This window comes from Taeniopygia guttata, chromosome 1A (assembly GCF_048771995.1).
Source record: "Taeniopygia guttata chromosome 1A, bTaeGut7.mat, whole genome shotgun sequence".
Taxonomy (NCBI): Eukaryota; Metazoa; Chordata; class Aves; order Passeriformes; family Estrildidae; genus Taeniopygia; species Taeniopygia guttata.
This window is the reverse complement of record NC_133025.1, coordinates 33,261,897-33,286,304: the sequence shown is the minus strand read 5'-3', so window position 1 is coordinate 33,286,304 and position 24,408 is coordinate 33,261,897. Positions and strand designations below refer to the sequence as shown.

At 38.5% G+C, this 24,408-nt stretch overlaps 1 protein-coding gene across 19 annotated transcripts in view; it reads left to right on the top strand.

The window, feature by feature from the left end:
- The window catches only part of GRIP1 (glutamate receptor interacting protein 1), a 328,821-nt gene that overhangs the window by 251,637 nt on the left and 52,776 nt on the right, over positions 1 to 24,408 (top strand). For all 19 annotated transcript variants that reach the window (XM_072922895.1, XM_030259213.4, XM_041712099.2 and 16 more), the window contains 5 exons: positions 127 to 262; positions 1,202 to 1,347; positions 4,763 to 4,846; positions 5,695 to 5,770; positions 7,148 to 7,293. In XM_072922895.1, coding sequence (XP_072778996.1) covers positions 159 to 262; positions 1,202 to 1,347; positions 4,763 to 4,846; positions 5,695 to 5,770; positions 7,148 to 7,293 — 556 coding nt within the window. In that variant the 5' untranslated portion in view covers positions 127 to 158. The remainder of the gene's footprint in view (positions 1 to 126; positions 263 to 1,201; positions 1,348 to 4,762; positions 4,847 to 5,694; positions 5,771 to 7,147; positions 7,294 to 24,408) is intronic.

Below are 24,408 nucleotides of genomic sequence, written 5' to 3'. Positions count from 1 at the left end.
TCCAGATGTACATGTTATTTCTTACTAACACAGAATGATTTCCTTGGGAAGAAGGTGACATACTGGAAGGGCAACATCTGTGTTACTACTTAAATGTTAATAATGTGAATAATTTTCTTTCAACAGAGGAATTCAAGGGCTCAACAATAGTTGAATTAATGAAAAAAGAAGGCACCACCCTAGGGCTCACAGTATCGGGTGGTATTGACAAGGATGGGAAACCAAGAGTATCTAACCTTCGTCAAGGAGGAATCGCTGCTAGGTACGCACATCTCAAGCTACAAAATGCATTATAATATGTGATTGCTTCAGAAATACATACTGCATCAGAAAGGTCACCTAAAAAATATATGATTGATACATCTATAATGGCAGCCCATCACACTGGAGAACCTCCAAGGGAAATGGCAACAGCTGGTCCTTTTTGCTCAAGGCTACTTTTGATAAAAACTGGAAATAATAACAATGAAATCTTTCAAAGTTGTCGTAAGACTCATGGTATTTCTTCTAAATTATATATGTTTTATTTCTGGGTTTTTTTTTGTCTTTGAACAAAAATTCAAGAGAATTAGCATAACATACTGAGGGGAAAAAAACAACAAAATTGAAAAAAATAATTATAGTGCTACCATAATTTTATTCTTTTTAAAGTTCTTCATTAGATAGCTTTGAGATTAAAAAGACTCTAAAGTCATAGGTACCTTGATTACTACAGAAAGAAAAAAAAGCTTTCAATCATGAGTGAGACAAGTCAAAAGATAAGAGTTGAGCTAAATCATCCCAAGTAACTGAGCAGAACATATGCTTTTAGCCTTGGCCACCTCCTGTTGATATGATGGTAGCTGTGAAGGCAATGTCCAGATTCTTTCTGGACATTTCCCAAAGAGAGAGACAAGGATGGGGACATTAAGAAGATGACTTCCCAGATCATATGCCCAAATCAGTCAAATCACCCACCTCCTTTATTGTACAGCTGGTTTTGTACCTCGGGAATGAATAATGCAACAATGTTCTTATTTTAATATTTAACATGCTAGAGTAGATTAAGATCTTAAAATGCCACTTTCTGTTAGAAAAATCGACTCATTTTAATCTACATTCATGGGAAAAATAATTCTTACAATCACAAAACAACAATTTAAAGGATTTTATTTCATTCATCAGATCTGTCTTTCACGAAAGAATATGTACTTTTCCCTAGGAGTGACCAGCTGGATATAGGGGACTACATCAAGTCTGTGAATGGAATCAATCTGACCAAATTTCGCCATGATGAGATCATCAGCCTGCTCAAGAATGTTGGTGAAAGGGTTGTGTTAGAAGTGGAGTATGAGCTGCCTCCGGTCTGTAAGTATTTGCAGAGCAAACTGAAAACCTATGCAGAATAGCAGACAAAGTCAACAGTGAGATGGGCATGGTTGGTAATAGTCATTTTAGTAGTGGTTGATTTTTAAATTTCTATTCTTAATTCTGTTTTTTCCTGTGGCTTATGACAGGGTGTTGAACAAGTACAAAAGAAATGGCAGTACAGAGGGATGCTTTCAGATGTTTTAGAAGCAGAAATCCCATCAACAACAGAGCAGAGTTATCAATCTCTGCTTTTTATTGGTTTGTGGTTTTCTAGGGATGAGGGTTGATTTTTGGTTGGTTGGTTTTGGTTGTTTGGTTGGGTTTTGTTTGGGGATTTTTTGTTGGCTTCTTTGCAGTTTTGAATACTGGAAACTAGATTAAGTAGATTCCATGGCAAGCAAATCCTTCTTTTTACGGTAAGATCCTCTGAGATGAGATCAGTGAGTATTTGCTAGTTCTGCCTCTGATTTTTCCTTTCTTCTCTCCATTCACAGCATCATCCCTCTCTCCTAGGTAAAACATCCTTTGAGACTCTTCTAGTCTTTTCTAACACCACATTTAGGCAAAATTTCATTTCTAGAGCAGAAGATACAATGGGGTAGGCCATAAGGATACATGAACTTGAAAGAAATGTGTGACTGAAACAAGGGCTTTCACAGAGCAGAATTTTCTTCAAAACACAAGTTTATGCTTGCACCAAAGTTATGGAGTGCTACCAAATGTTTTCTTTGCTTCTCCTTTGCTCTGTCTTTATGTGCTTGTGTCTGTAATGGTGTGACTGTAGGACAAAATCAGTGGCTGACTGCCACCAAGGGGCTGCACCAGGCACACCCTTAAAGTGTGTGCTCATTCATACTGCTCACTGGAGGGCAGGTATGGTTTCCTGGTGTCTGGACAGAAGAATCACAGGTGCCAACTGGGAAGCTCTTGTCTCCTTAAATAGTTTACTTGCAATAGAATAAAAAAAAAAATCCATCACTGTCCTTGGTGCTCAGAAGCTTATGAACTTTTCCACTGTTTTCTAGCAGCTGGAGGGTTAGTCTAGTTACGTATTTGGTTTTTTTTAGGACCTCCTGACAAGCACATTAAAAAATGTTGAATGTCCTCTGTTGATTAGTGTTTGCTTGTGGTGAGGGAACGTTATGTTCTGAAGCACAGTATCTGAATTAATCAGCTGCATTCAGAGTTACTTTGCTGCAGATGTGGTTGTTTCACCAGCATTATTTGTTTTGCATATATTCAACTGGGCTTTCTTTGGTTTTCATCCTCTTCTAACATATGTGCCACTCTTGTTCACTGAGACTGGATTTTGACATGCTAAATTAAAGCGGCATTTGTAACTTTTTTTATGTCCTTGGCATTTCCAGCCTCTTCATACAAGCATAGATGGAGAAAATTAGCAGTCTAGTTGTTTCTGTGAACTAGTAGTGAGCAAGCTGCTTTTATTAAACATGTACGTTTTCCAGTAAGTCACGTGGAGAAGCCCTGGCACTTCCTTCCTGGCCCCATACATAATGAAATTCTACTGTTGTTCCCATGCTTGCTCCCTCAGAGAGAGACTGTCATAGTTTCAGAGCCATGTCAGTCATTTAATAATGATGGATTAAATTTGGCTGGGCACTGGCAATCCCACTCTAGTGCTTCCTTCCATTTCTGAAGTGTTCACAGCAGGAGCATCCAGCTGCTATTTTCAGCATGAGCCACCTCAGTGTTTAAGACTGGAAGGAGAGCAGCGCCTGTCCTGCGTCTGCCTTTCACTCTTGGCAAGGGTTAAGGAGCTTTTCCCCACAGCAGGCTGAGGCTGGGTGCAAGGACAGCCACCTGAGTGGCTGTTCCCAGGTGGAAGGACTCTGCTGCCATTCCTCCCTGCTGAACTGTGAGTTTCACCTCTCCCCAGTGGAAGTTTCAGGCCACACCAAACAAATGGGGAAGTGTGGATTCATCATGAACTACGTGCAAGGCCACTTTCTGTCAATAGGAATAAGGGCAACAGTTGTCTTCTCCTCATAATCCATTTTTTTAGTCAGTAAAATGTTTCTTAACTGAAAAGAAAACAACCACATGGACTCAGTAACACAGTTGTGATCTTCAAGCTGTAGCAGGACTTACTACAACACACAGCAGTGCTCTGGAGGGCCATCTTTCACCTGTTTCCTTGAGAAAATGAGATTTATGGCATTTCACTGGCTGGTTCTCCTGGTTCCCTGCAGTAACTTTTTTAATAGGGACTGAAAAACTCCCAAAAAAGTACATTACATACAGTTCATGTCCTGGAAATAAGCACCTGAGTGAGTTGGGACGCCAGGGAGTACTCAGAGAGAGGGACACAGAGCACTGAGTGCCCTCTGCTCTTCCTGGTGCCTTTCATGGTTGGCAGCATGCACAGGGTAGCCTGTGGCATCCATTGCCCCCTCAGGGTATCCTGACAAGGTAACTCTGGTTATTGCAGGCAGGAACATTAAATGGCACAAGTTTTCATTACTTCTGCTGCTCACAAAGTATGTATTTTATAGAGCTGAGCTGGTTTGGTTTTGATTTTTTTTTTAATTTTATGTATGTTTGTACTGTTTGCAGTATTTGGCTGGAAGGTGGAAAGTGTGAGTGCATGTGATTTTACACAGAGTCCTTTTCCCATTGGAAAATAGAGCTCTTAGACCCTGCCAAAGTTTTTCCTGTAAAAGCTAATAGCAAACTGTCTGCTGGTCTCTTAGCAGCAGTGGTTTCAAATTCTGTAAAGTGGATTATCACACCCAAATGCATTGGTCTGTGCATTAGGCTTCTCACCTCCTAGTCCAGCTGTACACCAGTTCTTTAGTACTTGCAGAGAAAATACTGACTCAACTAGAAGCCAAAGAACTTTTTTACTAACTCACCAATTATAAGGGAGTGTGCTACATTTTGAAAAAGAAAAAAAGCCCTTATGATAATAAAATGCATTATGCATTGTAATCTAGTAACCTAAGATCAGAGAAAAACCCCAAAAATCTTGATTGTCTTCTAAGTGACAAAAACAAATGTTTCCATACCTAAACAAGAAGCTCAATAGGTACTCTTAAGAATTTAGTGTCATTTTTGTCTCACTGTGTATTTCCATGTTTTCTAGCACTTTTTTTATAACTGTAAGAAAAGCAAAATTATGCCATAATTTAAGCAATAAGACTCAAATTCCTCAACTGTTATATGCATCTGTGTCTTTTTTCCAAACCATTGTCACTCTGCAAAATGTCTAGCCCAAAATTCCCTCAAAAAGGGGATGAGTTCTGTTTAATTACAGGTCTTCAGTCTGACTGTTCTGTAATTGAGTCTTTCCAATTGTATGACTCAGTATCTATCTAAAGTTAGAAAAGGTGTCAAGCTGTGTGTATAATTAGAGAAATAATAACCATTAAGGTTTGGATTCTTTTTCTTTTAGCTGTACAAGGATCAGGTCTCATCTTTAGAACTGTGGAAGTTACTTTACATAAAGAGGGGAACACTTTTGGATTTGTAATAAGAGGTGAGTTATTGTTGAGTTTGAACTCTGTATTTTCTCGTTTAAAAAAAGTGATAAGTTTTTGAAGCACTCAGAAATATGTCAAGATTTATGGCTTACAGTTTGTAAAAATCAATATATTGCATTTTCCATACCCTCATGTGTTGCTTTTATGAGCTGCTGTAATTTTTGTTTATGGAAGAATTTTAAGTAATCAACTATACCAAGGAAACATGGCAAACTCTGGTCACATAACACCAGATTTTGCTACCATTGAAATCACCAGGAAGATCATAGTTCTTAAAAGAAAAGATTTGCATGTAGCACATGTATATATTAGGCATGAAATTTGATTAATACTGCTGGTAGTCTGAATTGTACAACTAAAATGTCATTGACTTGGATAACAGAAAAAAAAGATGCAGCTGTTAATTAATATATTCCAATAATTAATTATTATTTTCTTCAGGGAAAATGTTTGGGGTTTTTTTTATTTAATACATAAATTATTAGTGGTCACTCATTATTCCGAGTATACATAAAGTACAGATTTTTTTTCTGTATGCTGGAAACATTGCAGAACAATGTGTTCACACTGAGATCACATTTTCAGAGTGAAGGTTCTAAGAAGAAAATATTCATTTTGTAAGAATCCCTCCATAGAAATGTTTTTAAAGCTTTATCTATACATAGTTGATTTTATTTAGGTAAAATTCAGTGGAGGGTCATATTAATGGCTTGGGCATTTCTTTATTTTTTTTTAGCCCATCTGTGAAGGTGTATGCAACAAGATGTAGGCTTGCCTTTTGGAAATGAGCTTTCATAAAAAGCATAAAATGAAGCTATACTTTCTCTGATTTTTTCCTTTCTAGGTGGAGCACACGATGATAGAAATAAATCTCGTCCTGTAGTAATAACATGTGTCAGACCTGGAGGGCCTGCTGACAGGTACAATTCATCTTTCTCTGGAGTTCATGTGAAAGAGAAGTAGAGAAAGGTGAATTATTTGGGACAGAAGTTAAGATTTTGAGTGAAATAGATGCATTTAAATACAGTCCTTTGAAAATCATGGGTTTGTCTTTCATTGTCTTAATAGAAATAATAACAACTGCAGCAATAGTAATGAGCAACCACAGAGGCTCGGCACATTATGGGGTGTGTGTGTATTTTAATTCAGAATCTTGCACCTAAACTAATTAGAATAAATTCCTACAATAGGTCAGGGCACATTTTTTTGCATTCTTCAGACATCTGATGTAGCTCTTAATTATGCTTTTTATACTCTTAACACCACAATCTTTCTCTCTTGTGGTTCAGAATAATACCGTGACCAGTTTGAGTGTTGTATTATTCTGTTAAGATGTGTGTACATATCTGTGAGGTCACTCATAACTTTACCTAGAAAACTTCTGAGTACAGATTTATGTTTTGGCCATATTTGTATATAATACCATTTTGTATATATTTTTATAAAGCAAGAACATTCACTTTATTTTTATGTGCAAACTGTATTTTCAAAAATGGCATTTGTGTCCTTAAACCATTAAAGAAACTCAAAGGGCAGTTTCTTTAAAGCAGATTGATATCTGTAGCTTATGCTGACATTTTTGACCTTGGAAACTAAGAAGAAAATGTTTCAAGAGAGCGTTTATTTTGTTCCCACACTTTTTTTCTCTCCCTCATCCCCTGGCTTCCTTGTTTTTCTCCATGATTCTTAATGAAATAAGAAGTAAGAAATCATTTCTCATGCTTTCTTACTACAGTCGTAGTATTTTATTTCTATTATAATTCTGAATAGATTATGAGATATGCTTAGGAAACAGCATTTTACGTTTAGAGCTGAATTCCAACTAGGTAGGAAGAAAGGAAAAATGGAATTATGCAAGTAAAATATATTTTTAAAGAAAATCTATAAATGGACATTCATATTTTGCAATCTGTTTCAGCACCCATGTGTTTGCACCTTATGTTTATTTTTAGGAAAATATTGCAGGAGGATGTGTTTATGTATGAAAACAGAGTTGTGTGGACAAGGTAGAAAGAAAGCATATGTTGAGCAGAAGCTATACTTAGATGCAATTTAACCTGACTTGATTATTTCACTGTGTGGTAAGCTGTTTTCCAGTCACTGACTTTCCAATTAAAGCAATTTCCTTTCCACTGCGCCCTCTGATCATTCTTGCTGTCAAAGTAAATGTTAAGTGTTAAGGCAAGTGGGATGGATGTCAGGGAGGGTGCAGGAGAATCACATTGCATAAAAATGGTATTATCTCCAAATCAATTTATCTTACACTAACAAAGATCACTCCTTTGTTCTCCCTTCAGAGAGGGCACAATCAAACCTGGGGACAGGCTGCTGAGTGTTGATGGGATCCGGCTGTTGGGAACAACACATGCTGAAGCCATGAGTATTCTCAAACAGTGCGGGCAGGAGGCCACTCTGCTGGTTGAATACGATGTCTCAGTGATGGGTAGGTTGGAGGTGGGGCTGTAATTCTGGGAGCCATCTGTGATATTTCGCTGCCTGTTCTCCATGAGCTATTTTAGAAGTGATTGTGACCTGTTACGCTCCTAATAGCACTGCTATTCCCTTCTGCATTGTATCATTAATCTTGGGTTCATAAGGAGGTGAGCAGTATTTTACTGTAATTTAGCATTCTGACAATTCTGTGGTTTGTAGGCTGAAACCATAGTGTGGATTCTAGCAAAGTAACTTTTCCAGTGACTAGTTTATAATAAAGGTTAATGAAGTGTAAGCATTTCTGTCACATGAAGGAGGAGAATACTTGATCTAACAAGAATTCTTTTGCCTTTTGCCAGTGCTGCTAGTTGGACAAGACATAATTAAAAAGTCACAAGACTGCGCAGAGGAAAGAATAGGGAAAAGAAATTTTGTTAAGAAATACAGAGGTGGCAAATCATAGTTTGAAAAATGAGCTTACATGTTATGCAAACTTTGATTGAACTCACTGAAAATATGGGAGGCTATTTTGGGAAGTCAAGTAGACCAGGTGATTTTTAAAAAGGGATTTGGAATTGATTTGTTTCCATTTGTTTTGGAAATTGTCATATCCCCTCAATTTTTTCAAGAGACAGAAAATTCATAGGAGCAAGAAACAGAAATACTCACGAGTTGGACTGAAATATTTCGTGTCTGTTTGGGGATTTTTCACTTCTTTTTCTACTCAATTCCACAGTCAGGTTTCTAGCCTAGCAGTAAAGTAGCTTCCTAGGGATTTGTGAAACAGCACTGTCAAACTTCAAAGCCTTGGGAAAGATTAATACTGAAAAGAATAATGTCAGATATTTGCTTATTCTGGAACAACCCTCTTTATTCTTCTCTGAGACACATATTTCTCTTTTTTTATTACAATATATGTCTCTGTTTACTTAACTGTCAAGAATTGAAGTGGCAGGTTTGTGTAGTGTTTGGCAGGCCTGATGGACAGTTGTACAGATTCATGTCCAGAAAGCTGGAGACAGCTCAGATGAGCTCTAGCTTCTGAGGAGAACTAGAATTTAGGTATTTTCATTTGTTCCTTATTTTACTTCGAAAGACAATATATGACCAAACCCTGTCTGTCATCACAGTAAAATCAGTGTTCTTTCTACTCCACTTTTTCTAAAATGAACCCCTGGCTGAAGACAAAGTTCCCAGCAAACTTTCATTTCAGAGAAACCTCCCATCCCCATTTTCCCTGTATACCCCAGGAGGAGAGTAAGCCTCCATTTCACTGAGGGTCTTTTGGAAATCTTTGAAGGTTTGTGTAAGGAGGAGACCACATGATTAAATACTCTGTTGTGTCCTAAATTGCAGCTTGTTCAAGGCAGGAACCTTCTTTTCAGTACTATCTGGATAAAGCTCAGTTCAGGACAATGCAGAACTTAATGAAAATGTCAGGCTTGTAACTCTATAGGCAGCACCTACCAGTCAGTCTCTTTTTGTCATTTTCTCTCTGAATAAACTCCTTTTTGTCTCAGCACCAAATCTGGATTTACAATTCCTGCCTTCCTGGCAATGAGTCTGTTATCCAACAGAAATTAAAGGAGGTAAAAGAACCTGAGACTTGTGGAGTCAGAAGGAAAGAAGGAAAAGGAAATCAAACACTGGGAAATGTATGAAATGGTGGTCCAGCAGAATCTGCAAGAAATAAGGAGGGAACCAGTAGACTGTCTTTGTAATGCATTGTGATATTACCTAGCCCCTGTAGGTTTTGAATTTTTTCCAATTTGCGTGTCCTGCATAGTATTTTAGCAGTGGTGTGAACAAAAAATTTTGTTGGAAAGTTCTCCTGCGCAGCTATTTTATGACCATGGTGCAAAGGCTGAAAATCAATCATCCTAATCCATTGAATCCTGACCCAGGAAACCTTTTCTGATTTGAATTTTTTGTTAGTTCTGCTCAAGAGCAGGAAAGTCAAAGTTGGAAGTAACGTGAAAGAGAGAATATGAGTCATTAAGAGAAATTTAAAAATTACAAAAATGTTAGTCTTTTTTTCTCAACTCTTAGGTTAGCCATAAACTGTTTGCAATGCTGTCTAAGGGTTGATGAGAAGTTGAAAAGAGGTTAAAACAAAGGAAGAGTATTGCGTAAGGTGACTTATCAATAACTGATGCTTGATTAGTAAGTTAGCCTGTTGAAGGGGGCAGAAACAATCCAAAAGTTACACAGAAGTCTAGTCTATTCTGTAGGGTCCTCCTGGTATAAGGTTTCAGTAGAATATAGTACTCTTAGAGATATAATTGTAGCAGTGTTTGCTTTAATACCTTCTCTTCTGTTAGTGGTGGTAATATCCTGTAAAGTAGCACTCTGTGTGGCCAGAACTGGAAAGAGCCATAAAATACATTCTGATAGCATGAAATTGGAAGTTGATTTGAAATGGTTTTACTAGATGAAGAAAATAATCCTGAACTATTTTTTGACTACAGTCCTGTAGTATATAACTGACTTTTCTTACTCCTGTAAGCATAAGCTGTTTCAAAGGTGATGTGTTTCTCAAACTTTAGTTCTCCCAGCTGAAGTCTTCAAGAGGTCACTTGGGAAGCTTGTACATTTTATTGTTTCTGGACACTAGAGAAACTGGAGTAAAAAAAGCATCAAGGGGTTCTGTGCAGGGTAATCAAGTATGTGTATAATGTAAGAGATGTGGCTGTTCCTGTTGAACTCCGGGGTTACACCTGTGCTTGCTTAAGTACATCCTGAAGTCTCATGCTCTGCTGGGTCCTAGGAAATAAATTTGTCAGTTCATCTTCTTGGAAGAGAATTTTTTTTTTTTTTTGGACTCTGATGAAAATATTTCCAGCTTGGTGTGTGGAGTGTAGTGCTGTGTAGTTTCAAAGAGACCTTGTCATAGTAGGAGTTTGAAAATATCAAGATAATCCCTGAAGAAAATTGGAAAACCTAATTTCTGAGTGAGTCTTTTATAATGTGATAAAAGTTACTTTTGAAATTGTGGAGGGTGCAGTCTTCCAAATGTCTATGTGTTTTCCAAAATACATTCTCCAGTGTTGAAATACTGTGATTGTTTATCTTTCTTGTTGATGTTAGAGGAAACTGCCTGTATTTTTTCACTTGTGTTGCTTTAATAATGCTGCACTTTGGTGTTTGCAAAGGACATGGATATGGTGACTCACTCTACACAAAACTGTATAGAATTAACATGATCTTTGTGGGCTTTATTGCTTTTCTCTGTAATCCTTACACCTTAAGTGTCCAAACTTTCTGGTTATGTGGATCACCTGTTTTCATCTAGTGGTGAGACAGGTCTGCGTAGTGCAGCTCTCTGTGCCCTATGATTACACCTGAGCCCTCATTTTGAGGAAGGAGAACTAGAGGCAAGGTGGTAGCTAGAAATTACTTGCTGCCGCTGTCAAGATAATTTTACAACCTGAATCCTCACCTGTGGCAATCAAATAAAAAATATTAATTCCAAGCTATGGAGTTAGGTTGGGGAGACTGAATTCTCACTGTTAGGCAGTGGTCAGATGAAGTATCATAATTAACTGCTCACAGCTAGAGTTATACTGAGAGTTAGAATGCAACACTTACAACAAGCTACAAAGATTCACAGTGCTTTTGTCTAAAACAAGAAATAAAGTTTATCAGTACATTGAAGCTGAGGAGATGCAGTTCCCCTTCAGGTTTTCAAAGATCTATCATGATGCCACTGGGCTTTGTGTTGTCTCTATAACTGGGGTTGCATCTGCTTGGGTAACCTTCCCTATTTTCTCTGAAAGGGAGAAATCAGACAAGTTCAAAGGCTACCTTGAGTTTAAATTCTGGCCATTTTTATGTAACTCCAGTTCATAAATGGCTGTTGATGATTTGAGCAACCTACTTTTTAAGTCTTGGATGCTGGTGCTGGGTCAATCTTTGAATCAAGGATACTGTAGCTAAACAAAATTCGTAGCTTTTGCCAGAACTTTGGCACAAAAGAAGCTGTTTTTTCAGTTGTTTGCACTTGTGAGACACAACATCTTTCTCTCTTATCTCTTCAATGGGTGTTTGTTAGTTTAAGCCACTCTGTGGTGTTCAGGAGTAAAGGAACATACTGCACTTTCCAATTCCATATGTTCCTCTGGCTTCTTTAACAGTTCTTGCTCTTATTTGAGCCAGAATAGATTTGCTGGAATGTGGCACCCTGTAAGCTTTCTCTACAAAACAGAAATAGTCAGCTTGTTTTCTGATGCAAATCTACCAGAGTCACCCTAACACAGAACCACTTGATTTTAACTACAGCAAGGCCCTCTATTTTCTGAACTCAATGTTTAACGCTGATAGAACTTTCTAGAAAGAGAATTATTGATGCAGACATTTGTTAGAAGATCTTTTTGCTAGCCTCATCCAAGGCTTTTGCCTCTTTAAGTTCACCCATTAAAATAAGCTAATTAATTAATTAATTCATGCTGTAACGATCTTGTGAAAGTATATTTAAAGAAACCTGCCTCACATTTTAGCAATTCTGCCTGACAAGAAGACTAGGGAGAGAAAATTTGCAGAGTTTAAAGATCAGGTGAGATAATCTGCAGTCTAGTGTAGACTTTCAGTAATTTGTGGAAGGTGAGAAATAGAGTAGAAAAAAGAATTTATGGGCTGACCCCTAAGTTTCATAAAGCAACATCACTCAAGTGCATCCAGAGCTGTGGAGACCCTTGAAAGCTAGATATTTTACAAGCCCAAAGGAATAGAAGCCCCAGAGACTCCAAGGACTGACTTAAGATCTTCATAAGCTTTACAAGTGTTGAAAGACCTTGAAAGCTGAAGTAAAGTCAGGAACTCTGTAGGATTCCACGCTGCTTTTTTCGTTCTGTTGCTTTACAAACTTAAAATTTGCTTTTTTTTTTTTTTTTGTCTCATATTGGATTTTGACAGATCAGATAGGCTAACATACTCTAGCATGTGACTGCAACTGCAGGTCTCCTGGCTATCACAGGGTAATAGATTTAGATCCCTTGAAATTCTAAGTATGAATTAGTTGCTTAAAACTTTTGAAGATGTTTTCTTGTCTTATGTTGCTTCAGAGACAGATAGAATGAAAATTAATGTGCAAAACAAAGGTCATAATAGCTGTATTAATTGAAACATTACTTTAAATACTGCTACACAAACACATACACAAGTTATGTTACAACACAATGCTGGAAGTCAAAATGTTGAGTGTTCCACTTGGGAAATGTCAGCAATGAGACTGTCTGCTCAGCCACTGTCCAGGCAGGTGTGTATGCAGTACAGTCACAAGAGCCACAGGAGAGATAATAACCTTTTTATGCAGCTATTCATTTTGAACTTTATTTCTGTCTCCAGTGTGTAACCACAGGCTTATTGAAGGCACTGCCCAGATCCTTGTCTAAATGCAGTTATTAATTTCCTGGTGTTATTTCCTGAGGCCCTAATCCAGCCACAGTTTGAGTGCTTCAGGCAATATGCAGATCTCAAGGAGAAAACCTCTGAGTCCCAAGGTCATTCCATGTGTATTGGGTCTTACTGCAGAAGATAACACAGACATAACTCTAAGAGTTCCAGAAATATCCACTCACAGATGTGTCACTAGGTAAAACATGGGATTTTTTTGTCTCTCCTGGAGGCTAACGAGTGATTCACATTCACTGAGCAGATACTTAAACCTGCATGCCATGGCACATTAGTCTCATCTTGCTGTGCAGTTTGCTTGTTTATCAAACACAAGGTGTGTTCTGCTGTTGGTGCCAGATGCCTGCATCAGGGATACCAGTATAAACTGACAGTCAGCCGTGCAAATAGACAATAAATAACTTTTCTCCTTGTAGTGCTAGCAAGCTGTGCTAAGGCACAGGGGGTGGTTCAAGACAGCCAGCACAGCTCCACTGAGGGCAAGTCCTGCCTGACCAACCTATTGGGCTTCTATGATGAAGTAACTATCAGTGGACAGGGGAAGATGTTATCTCTCGACTTCTGTAAAGCTTTTGATATGGTCTCCCACACCATCTTTAGCTCTAAACTGGAGAGAGATGGATTCAGTGAGTGTACTGTTGTTAAATGGGTAAGAAATTGATTGGACAGTCACATCCAGAGGGTAGTGGTTATTGGCTCAGAGTCCCAATGGGCATCAGTGACAAGTGGTGTCCCTCAGCGGACCAGTGTTATTTAATATCTTCATTCGTGACACAGATGAAGGGATTGAGTGTACTCCCAGTAAACTGTCAGATGACACTGAGCTGAGTGGTGCAGCTGACACACCTGAAGGACAGAATGCCATCAAGAGGGACCTGGACAAACTCAAGAAATGGGCCTGAGGAAATCTCATGGGGTTTAACAAGACCAAGTGTAAGGTGCTGCACCTGGACTGGGGCAGTCCCTGGTGTCAGCAAAGGCTGGGGATGAACAGATCGAGGGCAGCCCTGCTGAGAAGGACTCGGGGGTGCTGGGGGAGGAGAGGCTGGACATGACCCAGCCATGGGCACTCACAGCACAGAGAGACAAATGTATCCTGGGCTGCATCCAAAGCAGTGTGGACAGCTGCCTGGGTTGCATAAGCAACTCTCAGTTTGTCATTTACCAGTACCTGTGTAAGCTTACATCCTTAACAGCCTTCACACATTTTTATGTACCATTACCTGGGTTTCTCTGTTAGAAAATCTTCAAGCTTCTGACATCCATACCAGAATAGTTCCTCAAAAGAGTGAGAGCTACTAAGCCCACCAGTCTGCTCTTTGTTAGGAGCATTATCAGACCAGCTGTCCAGCACAGTGCACATGTGATTGATTCCTGGAGACCAGAAAAGTCTCGATACACACACAATGACCACAGGGTTTCAAAGGCATTTGCTGAAAGTGGAGAACAACTGCAAAGGTTCTGGACCTCATGTTCCTTCCTATCTGTTTCATGGAGGCTTGACGCTTCTTTCCTCCATTCTTTGTTCTTATCCTGGTTCTGGGCTGCTTTACTGTCTTTTTCCAGTAGCTGCTTGATTTTTCCTTTCTCTACTGACCTAGTTTGAATTGTCTTTTCTAGAAGGTCCTAAATCCCCAACATGCTATTCCCTCTCCTTACAGCCCAGTTTTTTCTGCTGTCTTTTGCCAAGTAAGTCTTAAGTAATTTTCCAATACATTTCTCTCACACTGATGATTTCCCTCTTTTAAAGGACTTTCGCAGTTTACATGCCTGTCCTTCTTTGGCCCTTTCTCTTGTCCCCATCTCTTAGCAAACCATTCCCAAGTTTTTTGTTCTGCAGCTTCTTTATGGATCAATAACCCGCTCACATCAGTTCCTCCTCTTCTTGCCCAAAAAGTCCTTCTCTTGTCTTTTCTTAGCACTTGATTCTCAGTGCCAGATCTGCCAGGTAGAGAGGACATACAGAGAACATAAATTTTCCAAATAAAACCTGTAGAATTTTCAGGGGGAACGGCAAGGTAGGTGGGGCAAACTGGGTTTTTCTAATGACATGTTTCAGCTAAAATAACTGAGGGGAGAGAAAAAAGTACAGCCTGAGAAAAGTAAACATTGTAAGAAAAAATCACACCAAATATTTGTATTGTGGTCAAGCTGTAAGTTACAAGCAGTTAAAAACAAGATATTTTAATTAGAAAAGTATTATTTACATGATTACCAAGTCTATTTGCCTGATACCTTTTCTCAGTCTGGTTGTGATTTGCTGCTGCAGTTTAATAGCCATCTTGCCAGTAGGTGATTACAGAAGGGAGGAGTTGTCATATTTTACAAGGATTTCATAAATCTTACAGGTATTTCTTTCTTTACAAACTTCTTGATCATCCTTAAAGAGAAATAAAAGGAGTTTAGCTGAGCCATATAAGTTACAAATGACTCTAACAGATCCAATTAAAATTTATCTCAAGTTCTTTTAAAACGATGACCTTATTAAAAGCAGCTCAATAAACATTGCTTTGTATGGGAGAAAAAACTATAAAGGTGAAATGAGACGTCCCTGAAACAGAAAATTAAAGGTACAATTTAATTGTCATAAATAACTAGGAAGGGGGAGGAGTTCCACTTAATGTATGAAAATATTCTGTTTTACTTACTGAATTCTGAGAGAAATGGAAAAATTTGTCTTCAAGGACTTGTCAGGAAGGTGAAACCTGTATTTGTTCACAGTTAATCTAAATAGTCTACAGTTATAAGAAACCAGTCTGAAATATCAAATGTAGTTAATGATGGGTATTCATTAAAGAAGACCCTTGCTAATCTGTTTTAATATATCTTTACAAAGCACATAGTCTCATGATGCTAATTCAGGGGCTTAGATTCTCAAATGGAAGCAGTCTTTACCTCTATTTTATAATATATTTTATAATTTTATAATATTATTATTTACCTATGCTATTTTGCTTCTTTTTATAAGTAATTAAAGACAAATGATGGAAGGAGAAAATTCTTGTAGTAATTTCTCCTGTCCACCACCCAGGCTTCAAGAAAGCAGAGCAAAGGAGCAAATAACCCTCACAGACACTTAGTAAAAGATGGAAAATAAAGGATTGATCAAATGTTTCCACTTCACATGAGGGCTATCCAGGTACACCATGAAAAGCAGGGTGAAAGAGAATTGGCACTTTTACTACATGCTCATACCTCTGGTCAGCTGGAAGTGGGTCAATAAATTGGTTTCTCTGATACTTAGCATGCCTTCCAACAGAGACTATGATAACAGTCTAATGAGGTATCCTGGCTTGTGCTTGTGTGAAAAAAAAATTAAGCAGGTAGCTGCAGTACTTAAATTCAGAGTGCAGAGGTGAAAGTTTTACAGAAATGGTGATAATTAAGTTTTGTGGAGATTAAAGGATCTTTTGTATGTGCCATGCAATTCAAAGCAAGAGAAACTCTGTAATCGGAAAAAATCCAATTAAGAAAAATACAGCTCTAGATTTGTGTTAGTGCCATTGCAATCATTTGTGAGACTAAGGAATAAGAGACAGATCTGATTTTCTTTATACTAGAGAGAATTTATGCTGTAACCCCAGAACCTGTCTTTAAAAGGGCCCATCTCTAAGGAAATAACAGCAGAAAGGCACCAGTCCTGCCTCCATTCCAGGGAAAGCAAAATACTAAATATCTCCCAAAACTTTCACTGAGGGGAGGCATTTTAAAAAACCTGGAACTGAACCACTCCATCCTCTTGACTTTTTTTCATGGGTATGAGACATCCAGACTGTGCCTGACAGGTTAGGTCAAGGGGAGAAAAACCCAAGAGTCCCTCAGGTCATTTGCTTGAACACCTGTACCAGGCATAATCTAAGAAGCTAAAATGGCATGCAGATTTTTGTTCCTTTACAGTAAGGTTAATGGTTCATTAATCATTTCACAGAACATTTATGCTGAAAAGGGATGGATTTCAAAATATGAATACTTTTAGATATTTTGCCTAAATATGACCTCAGTTAAAGGTGTTGAAGTCAAAGGCCACGTGAATGAGGTCTGAAGCTCATCCTGTGAGACTACACCATCTAGTACTCAGCACCTGGGAGATGTGTACTGCTCAGAGAAGACATTACTAAGCTCGGTGAGCTGGAAATGTAGGTAGTGGGGAAAATCAACATTTAAGGTGAATGGGTTTATCTTGCCATCAACATAGTTCCTCAAGATAATTGCACCAGTGCCACATCTTACAACATGATCTTGTTACACTTCCAGTGGTGTTGCTCATCTGTACAATAAGTGAATGTTTGACTCAAGTCAGAAGACTTTCTTAAACTGATTTCAGCTGGGATTTAAAATAGGACCCAAAGGCAAAAAAGCTCATGTCCTATGTTTAAAAGCTTCGCTTAAAGCGAAATAAAACCTGTGTTTCTTTGTCCCCTTCCTCAGTTGTCACCAAATGGACACCCAGTTTATGCCAACAAATACGTCTTCTGCCGGCATAAAAGCTAATTAAGCACTGTTTACACCACTGAGTTAATGTTTTATTTTCTTGCCAACATAAGATTAGAGATTCTACAGCCAATTCAAATCTGAAGTGTAGAAAAGATTTGTGTTGCAAAGACTTGGCTGATGCAGATTACTTTAAAATTGTGCTGTGTAGAATGTTTAATTACGCCCAGTTGCTACTCAGTCCTCTCCTTTCTACTAATGAAAAAAGAGCATGCCAGGCCCATTTTCTCTTCACCCCTTTGCTAAGGTATTTCTCTTCTGGTATTCTAACAAATTAGCATGGGAACAGGGTGTACACACATGAAATAGCCAATTCTGTGCTAAGTTTTAGAGGTCATATCACTTTGGATCTAGATCACAGCAAAAGTCTCTACCATTTATTATGCCAGAGAAACTGTTGGATGAATGGCCACTCTGCATTTAATTTTATTTAATTTTTGCCTTTCACCTAACAGACTAGATTTCAAATGCCAGCATTTGATTTTATAAATCATGGCAAGGTATTGGTGCTGTTGGTCTCAGTACTACCAGTCATTCTTTAGTTTGGATATGGAATGTGGGAGAAGCATCAGATGCTAGGTTTAAACTAGAAATCAGCTGCAAAGGGAAAGTGAACAAGAAAAGATGTGTCCTTTCTGTGCTTCTTTAAGATCTCCCTTGCTGGAGGAATGGCTTTTTTGCTACTTTCATAAACTGACTCACAATTGAACCCAAGACTTTAAAGATTTTTAAAGATAAAATCAAAATATTTTTTTGTGTATATGGGGGGAGGTTTTTCTTGTCTTTGCAAAGTTCCTTTCAGTTCAGCTCTTCAGGGGTTAGAAATGTAAGAATTTAAGATGCCCATGCAGCCTTACTTAAATGCCTTGGTGCATATGTAACATTACAAATTTTAGGTGGAATGATTGCATACATACATTTTACCTTCCACAGTCATCTGCTGCATAGTATTAAATGATCTGAAAAACAGTCATGTGGGAGAAATGTTCTAAAAAAAGCTGATCTCATCTTGATGCAGATGCCTAAACTGGGGCAGGTGAAACACATTTGTCAAATGCCAGTTTTCTTGGGTGGTTGTAGAGAGAGTTTAGGCTCAGGTGTAGCCACTTCAGTTCTGCCCTACAGAGGTCTGCATTTTGGTGCAGCGAATCCCAACACAGGTGTCTTAAAACGTCTTCTCCAGACAAATGGATGCTTTCAACCTTCTTTCTTTGATCTTTGTTTATCTCTACAATGGGAAAAAACACTGTGCTTTTGTGGCTATAAGAGAAAATCATTAATAAACATATATTTTAGGGAATACTCAGAGGCTGCAGCATACAACATCTCTCCCCATCACATATGCTCAGAGAAGATTGAGAATACTGTTTAGTAATTAAGGCATGAACTTGGAAAAAAAGGGAAAAGTGTTCCTACTCATTAAATATTCATTGTCTACCTTCCATATGACACTCTTGAAGAAGGAAGTATATGTATTTATTTAATTAAAGAGGGAAGGTAAAAATAAGTACATCCAGACAATATTCATTCTGGGGATCATTAGGTTTGAAGTGCTTTGTGCCCACATGGTGACTGTAATATTTTCCTTTTAATGTCATTCTGTTTGTAAACAGATGCTTCTGATCTTTATAGGTGTACATATATTTTTATGATGATTTATAATGATATTCTGCAGTTTTTGATCAACTTCTCATTTGGGTTTTTTTACACCTTGCATAAGCACAGTTTTTCTGTTATGGTTAGCTCCACAGTGTTGTTTGGAATAGCCTTTTTCTGAACACTATAACCTCTAATTTTTCAAGGTCTTTACAAAGACCTTAGATAAATTTGTGTGGATTTTACTGGTAAAAGAAAAAGAAAAACCAAAGAAACAGACCGAAAAGAAACACAGATGAAAAAAGCTTTTCACAATTTCTCCTTTACATAAATTCACTAATTGCTTAATTATAAATATGAGCAATGGAACATCTTCAAAAAGAAACAAGTCGCCAGATAGGGGCATGAGAGGACCTGGAGCCCCTCTGAGCCTGGCAGCAGGAGCTGCTCTGGCAGGAGGTAAATGTCTTGTCCTGCAGCAAAGGAGGAGCCACATGGGAGCCTTGCCAAAGGTGACCCTGGCAGAAGCTGGCAGGCTGTCTGCTGAGGTAGCAAATGATTGAGTGCCCTTCTCATGGCTATGACTGTAACAGTTATGGGCCACTTGAGCTTCTACAGGTTATTGCTTAGCTGGGATTTTGGGAGCAGAAATATGGGGAATTGGTTTTGCTGGAAATGTATACTGCAGAGAACAGGGTATATAGAAGCTTTCTTTTACTTTAAATGTGTGAATACTCCCAGTAGTACTCTTCCTGTATTCTTTGGAACAAGTACTGGGAAGGAAAAAGCTGGAAATATATAGGCAATCCTAGATTATTTTTGCAATGAGATTTAAAGAGTTTATGTCTAGGACCATTGTTTCTGTGTTGCCTTTGAGGGCAATTTACCTAAACTACTTTCTCTGTTTCTGTGAAATGTTTTTGATGAACTGCTGCTGAGGCAATACCAAAACAGAAGGAGAGGGCAGTTAATAAATTTGTTTCTGACTCAAACATGCCAAAGTTTGTGCAGCCCTTAAAAGCAGAAAAACTCTATTGACCTCAGTGCAAAAACCTCCTGGTCAGATCTCAGCCTCAACCTTCTGCATGGTAGCCTTTTATAATGTGGCTGCGTCAATACATCAGTTATTTTTAATTTGAACTGTACTAGAGCACAGATTATTGAAGAGACCAAAGTTTCAGGTGAAAAAAGTGGTACCAATAGTACACATTTGTAGGATTAGAAATTCATATTATCCATTATGAACAACAATGTACAGTTTAATTTTTCTTTTCTTCTGCTTCATTCTTACCTGATAGACTTTGCAGAGGAGTTTTAGACTAGTCTGAAACTCCTGCCTGTTCAGCCAAACCAAATCAGTTGATGTCAATGTTAGCAGAAGCACACCAAAGGTCAGCTTTCCAAGGCAGAGACTGCAATTATTTCTTGTGTGCAGAGGTCACTAACACATGTAGATAGTAAGTTACCATGAATGTATAAGTTGTAATGTTTCAGTACAGCAGACCCCTGAGCAAGGTCCAGTCGTGCAGCTCGTGTACACCAAGCAGCTCAGCCGTATGGGAATGGGTCTGTTCTTGGGTCAGTCATCCTGTTGACAAGCAGGAGTGGCTGTCACAGGCTCAGCATCTTGCTCTGCTGCTTCCAGGGTTTCAGCTCCCACTGCTGTTACACAGAGAGACAGGGGCAGCTGAGGTATCTCACAAACACAGAATTGACTAGTCTTTATTTGCCTTAACTGTCCTCTTACCCAGGTGTCCGAACTATCCATGGCACACTTTTGCTCTGAAGCTTTTGGCATTATCTGAGATGTCCTGTCTGGTGGAGGCTTGGACAGATGGGCACTGTCAGCTCAGTGCAAAGTTTGGGTGCTTGGGTGCTCGCAGTGCTTGTTCCCATCTATGAAGTGACAGCAGTGAGGGGCTTTGTGCTCTGTAGGCTTTTGAAGAGAATCCAACAGTGTTCCCGTTAAATGGAATTGTGTCAAATAGGAATGATTGATGGTTACTGCAGCTCTTTATGTTATCTATAGTTTGTATTTACAGATATGCTTTCAAGGTTGGCTGATGTAAAATTCAGCACACCAGTTTGCAGGCTGAGGTGCAGATTGTGTTGCCCTTATTTGTTCTATTTGTTGTGATTAGTCAGACACAGAATCATGCAAGAGATGGAGAGTTTCGAAGATACCAAAGTTCTTGTGCATTTTATTTTCTGTCCTATTTGGAGGAGAAAATAAGTATGGGAAGTTCTTTTGGACATATGTATCTGTCAGGCCCTGAGAAGTTTTCGATATTCCATAACTGAAAATGTGCAAGACCAGGTTGGATTGGGCTTTCAGCAATTTGGTCTAGTGGAGAGTGGCCCTGCTTATGGAAGGGGACTGGACTAAATGGTTTTTAAGGTCCCTCCGAACTCAAACCATTCTGTGATTCAGTGGTTCTTTGATTTCATCTGTGCTTTGTGCCATAGAAAAATTAGTGTTTTGTATTGTAGGGCCTCTGCAGAGGACATATTATTTGCACTGTTTTTGGGGTGTGTCTCATTTTGGAAGATGGTTTTTAAAAATAATTATTTGTAAGTTCCATTCTTGGAATGAAATGCAGGAAGAATTCCATTGCTGCTGACTTCTGCAAGCATTTCACTATCAAACTAATGCTATATAGTGTTTCATGGCAGTTTTCAACAGCCATCCTTCAATGGAAAGGTGCTATTTGAGGCTCAGATTGCCAAACTAAACATAAAGTTGTACTTGTAAACTCCCAAGTTCTGAAACCATGTGCTGTCATCACGGGTAGACAGTTTGAGTTCTTAATAGTTCTTTAAGTGCCAGATGAATTTTCTATGTGGTATTCTTTCTCAGGGTAACAAAGGCAAAAATTTACGGGGCCCAGGCTTATTTAAAATGCACTCAGACTATCCTCAAAGAAGGAGATACAGGATTTTCTGTACAGGCATCGTCTACCAAGTTGCTTTTGTGTTGTAAATTGTTCAATAGACAGATTGCGTTTTAGGTTAACAAGGCACATGAAAAGAAAAATAGAGATAAATTAAGAGATTGGGATTTCATATAGCTTTTGAGCAGGAAAGGGGCCTAGTAAAAGTTAAAGTGAGTGTGAAACAGTTAATAGGAGGAAGCAGCACCCTGAGAATTGGGGAAAGGCTTTTGAGCTGAAGTCGTTTAGGCAGGTTTTTATGCTTCGAATTTGAGAGAAAGTCTGAGAAAGACCCAGACTGATTTTGAATATATCCACATCCACACTGTGGAAGCATTTTGAAGGCAGAGATGGTTATTCAACTAGCTAGTGACATTTCTTAGCTGCAAAGAATGATGGGGCTAAGGTTGCAAAGTAGGAAATTAGGTAAAGGCAGCTCCTGAGATTTTGATTTGAAGAACTTGGTTAAATTAGAGGCATATAAATGAGCTGCAGGAATTAGGCAACAAGAGGAAAATGGAAAGACTGTGCCAGTCAGTTGACAAGAATATTAAATTGCTTGTGTTTAGAGGGGATAATAGGTGGCACATTTGTTTAGAAACTAATGTCTTCATTTTCCATTTTGAGGTTGAGAGGTCTCTCTGATTTTGCTATCACTCATTCTGCTGGCATCCTCTTGGAATTATTCCTATTTATCATTTTTGAAATTTGATTATTCTAAAGGTGAGAGAGTATAAAAAGCCATTGGTGGCTTTTTTTCCTTAGCAGCAGTTTATGGGTTTTTTCCTGTCAATTTTGTGATCTTTCTTCCAGTAGACGAGCAGTTCCGGTCTTGTCCTGTTACTTACAATAATGGAAAATACACTATTTTATTTATCTATATTTGGTACTGGTTTTTCCCCCCTAATTCTAGTTCAGGTAAAATTAGAACAGCTGTTGCTCATTCTACAGCCTGCCTGAAGCACACAATACCCCAAAATCAAGGGAATACAAGGAGCACATATATTGTAGGATGGATTGTAAGTCTGGCCTTGGAGACTGACACTTCAAACAAGAACAATATTTAATTTTTAAATACTGATTCTATTATTAAAAACTGCTATCCTTTCTCTACAAATACTACTTTTAATACATTGTCAGCTTACTCTATTTTATAGTTTGGGTTAGAAAAGACCTTAAATATCATCTAGTTCCAATCCCTCTGCCATGGGCAGGGATGCCACCCACTAGATCATGTTGCCTAGAGCCCAATCAAACCTGTCCTGGAATGCCCCCAGGAATGGCACCATCTTCTGGGAAAGAGTTTCCTCCTAAGAGCTAAACTAAATCTCTCCTCTTTCAATTTAAAACTGTTCCCCCTTGTCCTATCACTATCTGCCCACGTAAGAAGTCACTCTCCATCTTTTTTATAAGCTTCCTTCAATTACTGAAAGGCAGCAATGAGATCTTCCCAGAGCCTTCTCTTCCCCAGCTCTCTCAGCCCATCCTCACAGGAAAGGTGCTCCAGCACTCTGTGCAGCTTCATTGCCCTCCACTGGACCTACTCCAAGAGTTTCACAGCTTTTTTAGCTTTCCAGAAATCCCTTTCGGAGCTTGCTAGCTGTCATTGATTTTATTTTGCCCATAAGATCTGAGATGAGTAAAAGGTTACTCTGCTAAATGAAGCATGAACAAAGCTGGAGTGCAAACATTATGCAATATTAGTAGAACGGGATACCAAAGCCAGTACCATGAATCATGTTCTGTGTGTGGTTCTTTTATGACCTTTAGTCACAAACGTATGAGAAATCAAATAATAGTACTCTGAATGAGTGATAATGGTGCTACCCAGCTGTAGGGCATCTTTAATGTTGTTCCTGTGCCCTTTAAACACTGCAGAAGTCTTATTCCTGCTCTCTTCCTTGCTGCTACATTCCCTCTTGAAACTATTGACCCATGATCCCAATCTCAATTTCTTGATTAGATAATCTTTAAAAATACGTAATTATATCCTTTCTTTGCAAAATAGAGATCAAATAATCTTTGCAGTACCAGGAAAGGGTATTACATAAATAAGCTACCTCCCATGCCCCCACCTCCACCAAAAAAATCAGTATTTAAATAACCATCACTCATTTCTCTGTAATAGACTTGGCAGGTCATCCATTTGCTGCAAAAAAAAAATGAGTAAAGGAAAATGCCCCTAGAAAAGAAATTTTAAATGGTAGCAAAGTAGCCTAAGTGCTTTATGACATAGATGAAGAACAGGGGCAAAAGTGGGGTTTTGTCAGCTCTTTTTATCTGTGACTTGGTGAAACCTGGGAAAATAAAAGAAAAGTGTAAGTGAATTGAAGCAGAAAGGAAGGGGGAAAGTAGAAAAAAGCTTCCCTACTTGCAGCAGATCTCTCTTTTGCACAAACATTTCTAGTTGTGGCTCTTGTTTTGCAAGTGATCATGGAAAAGGCAGATAAGTTTACTTCCTATCTCTATGGCAATCTCAGAAAAATGTGAGAAGGGAAATAGGGGAGCCACAGCATGATAGAGAACTATGAATCTTACACAGCTGGGAATGCAGTCTTGTGAGGAGCTGGGACAACTTTAAGTGTATCAGTCTTACAGAGGAAATGTTTAAATGGACACCAAAAAAATACGGTGTTTGGGCTGGTATTCACATAAAAGAAATAGTCCTTAAGAATATAAAACCCACACAGAGAATGACA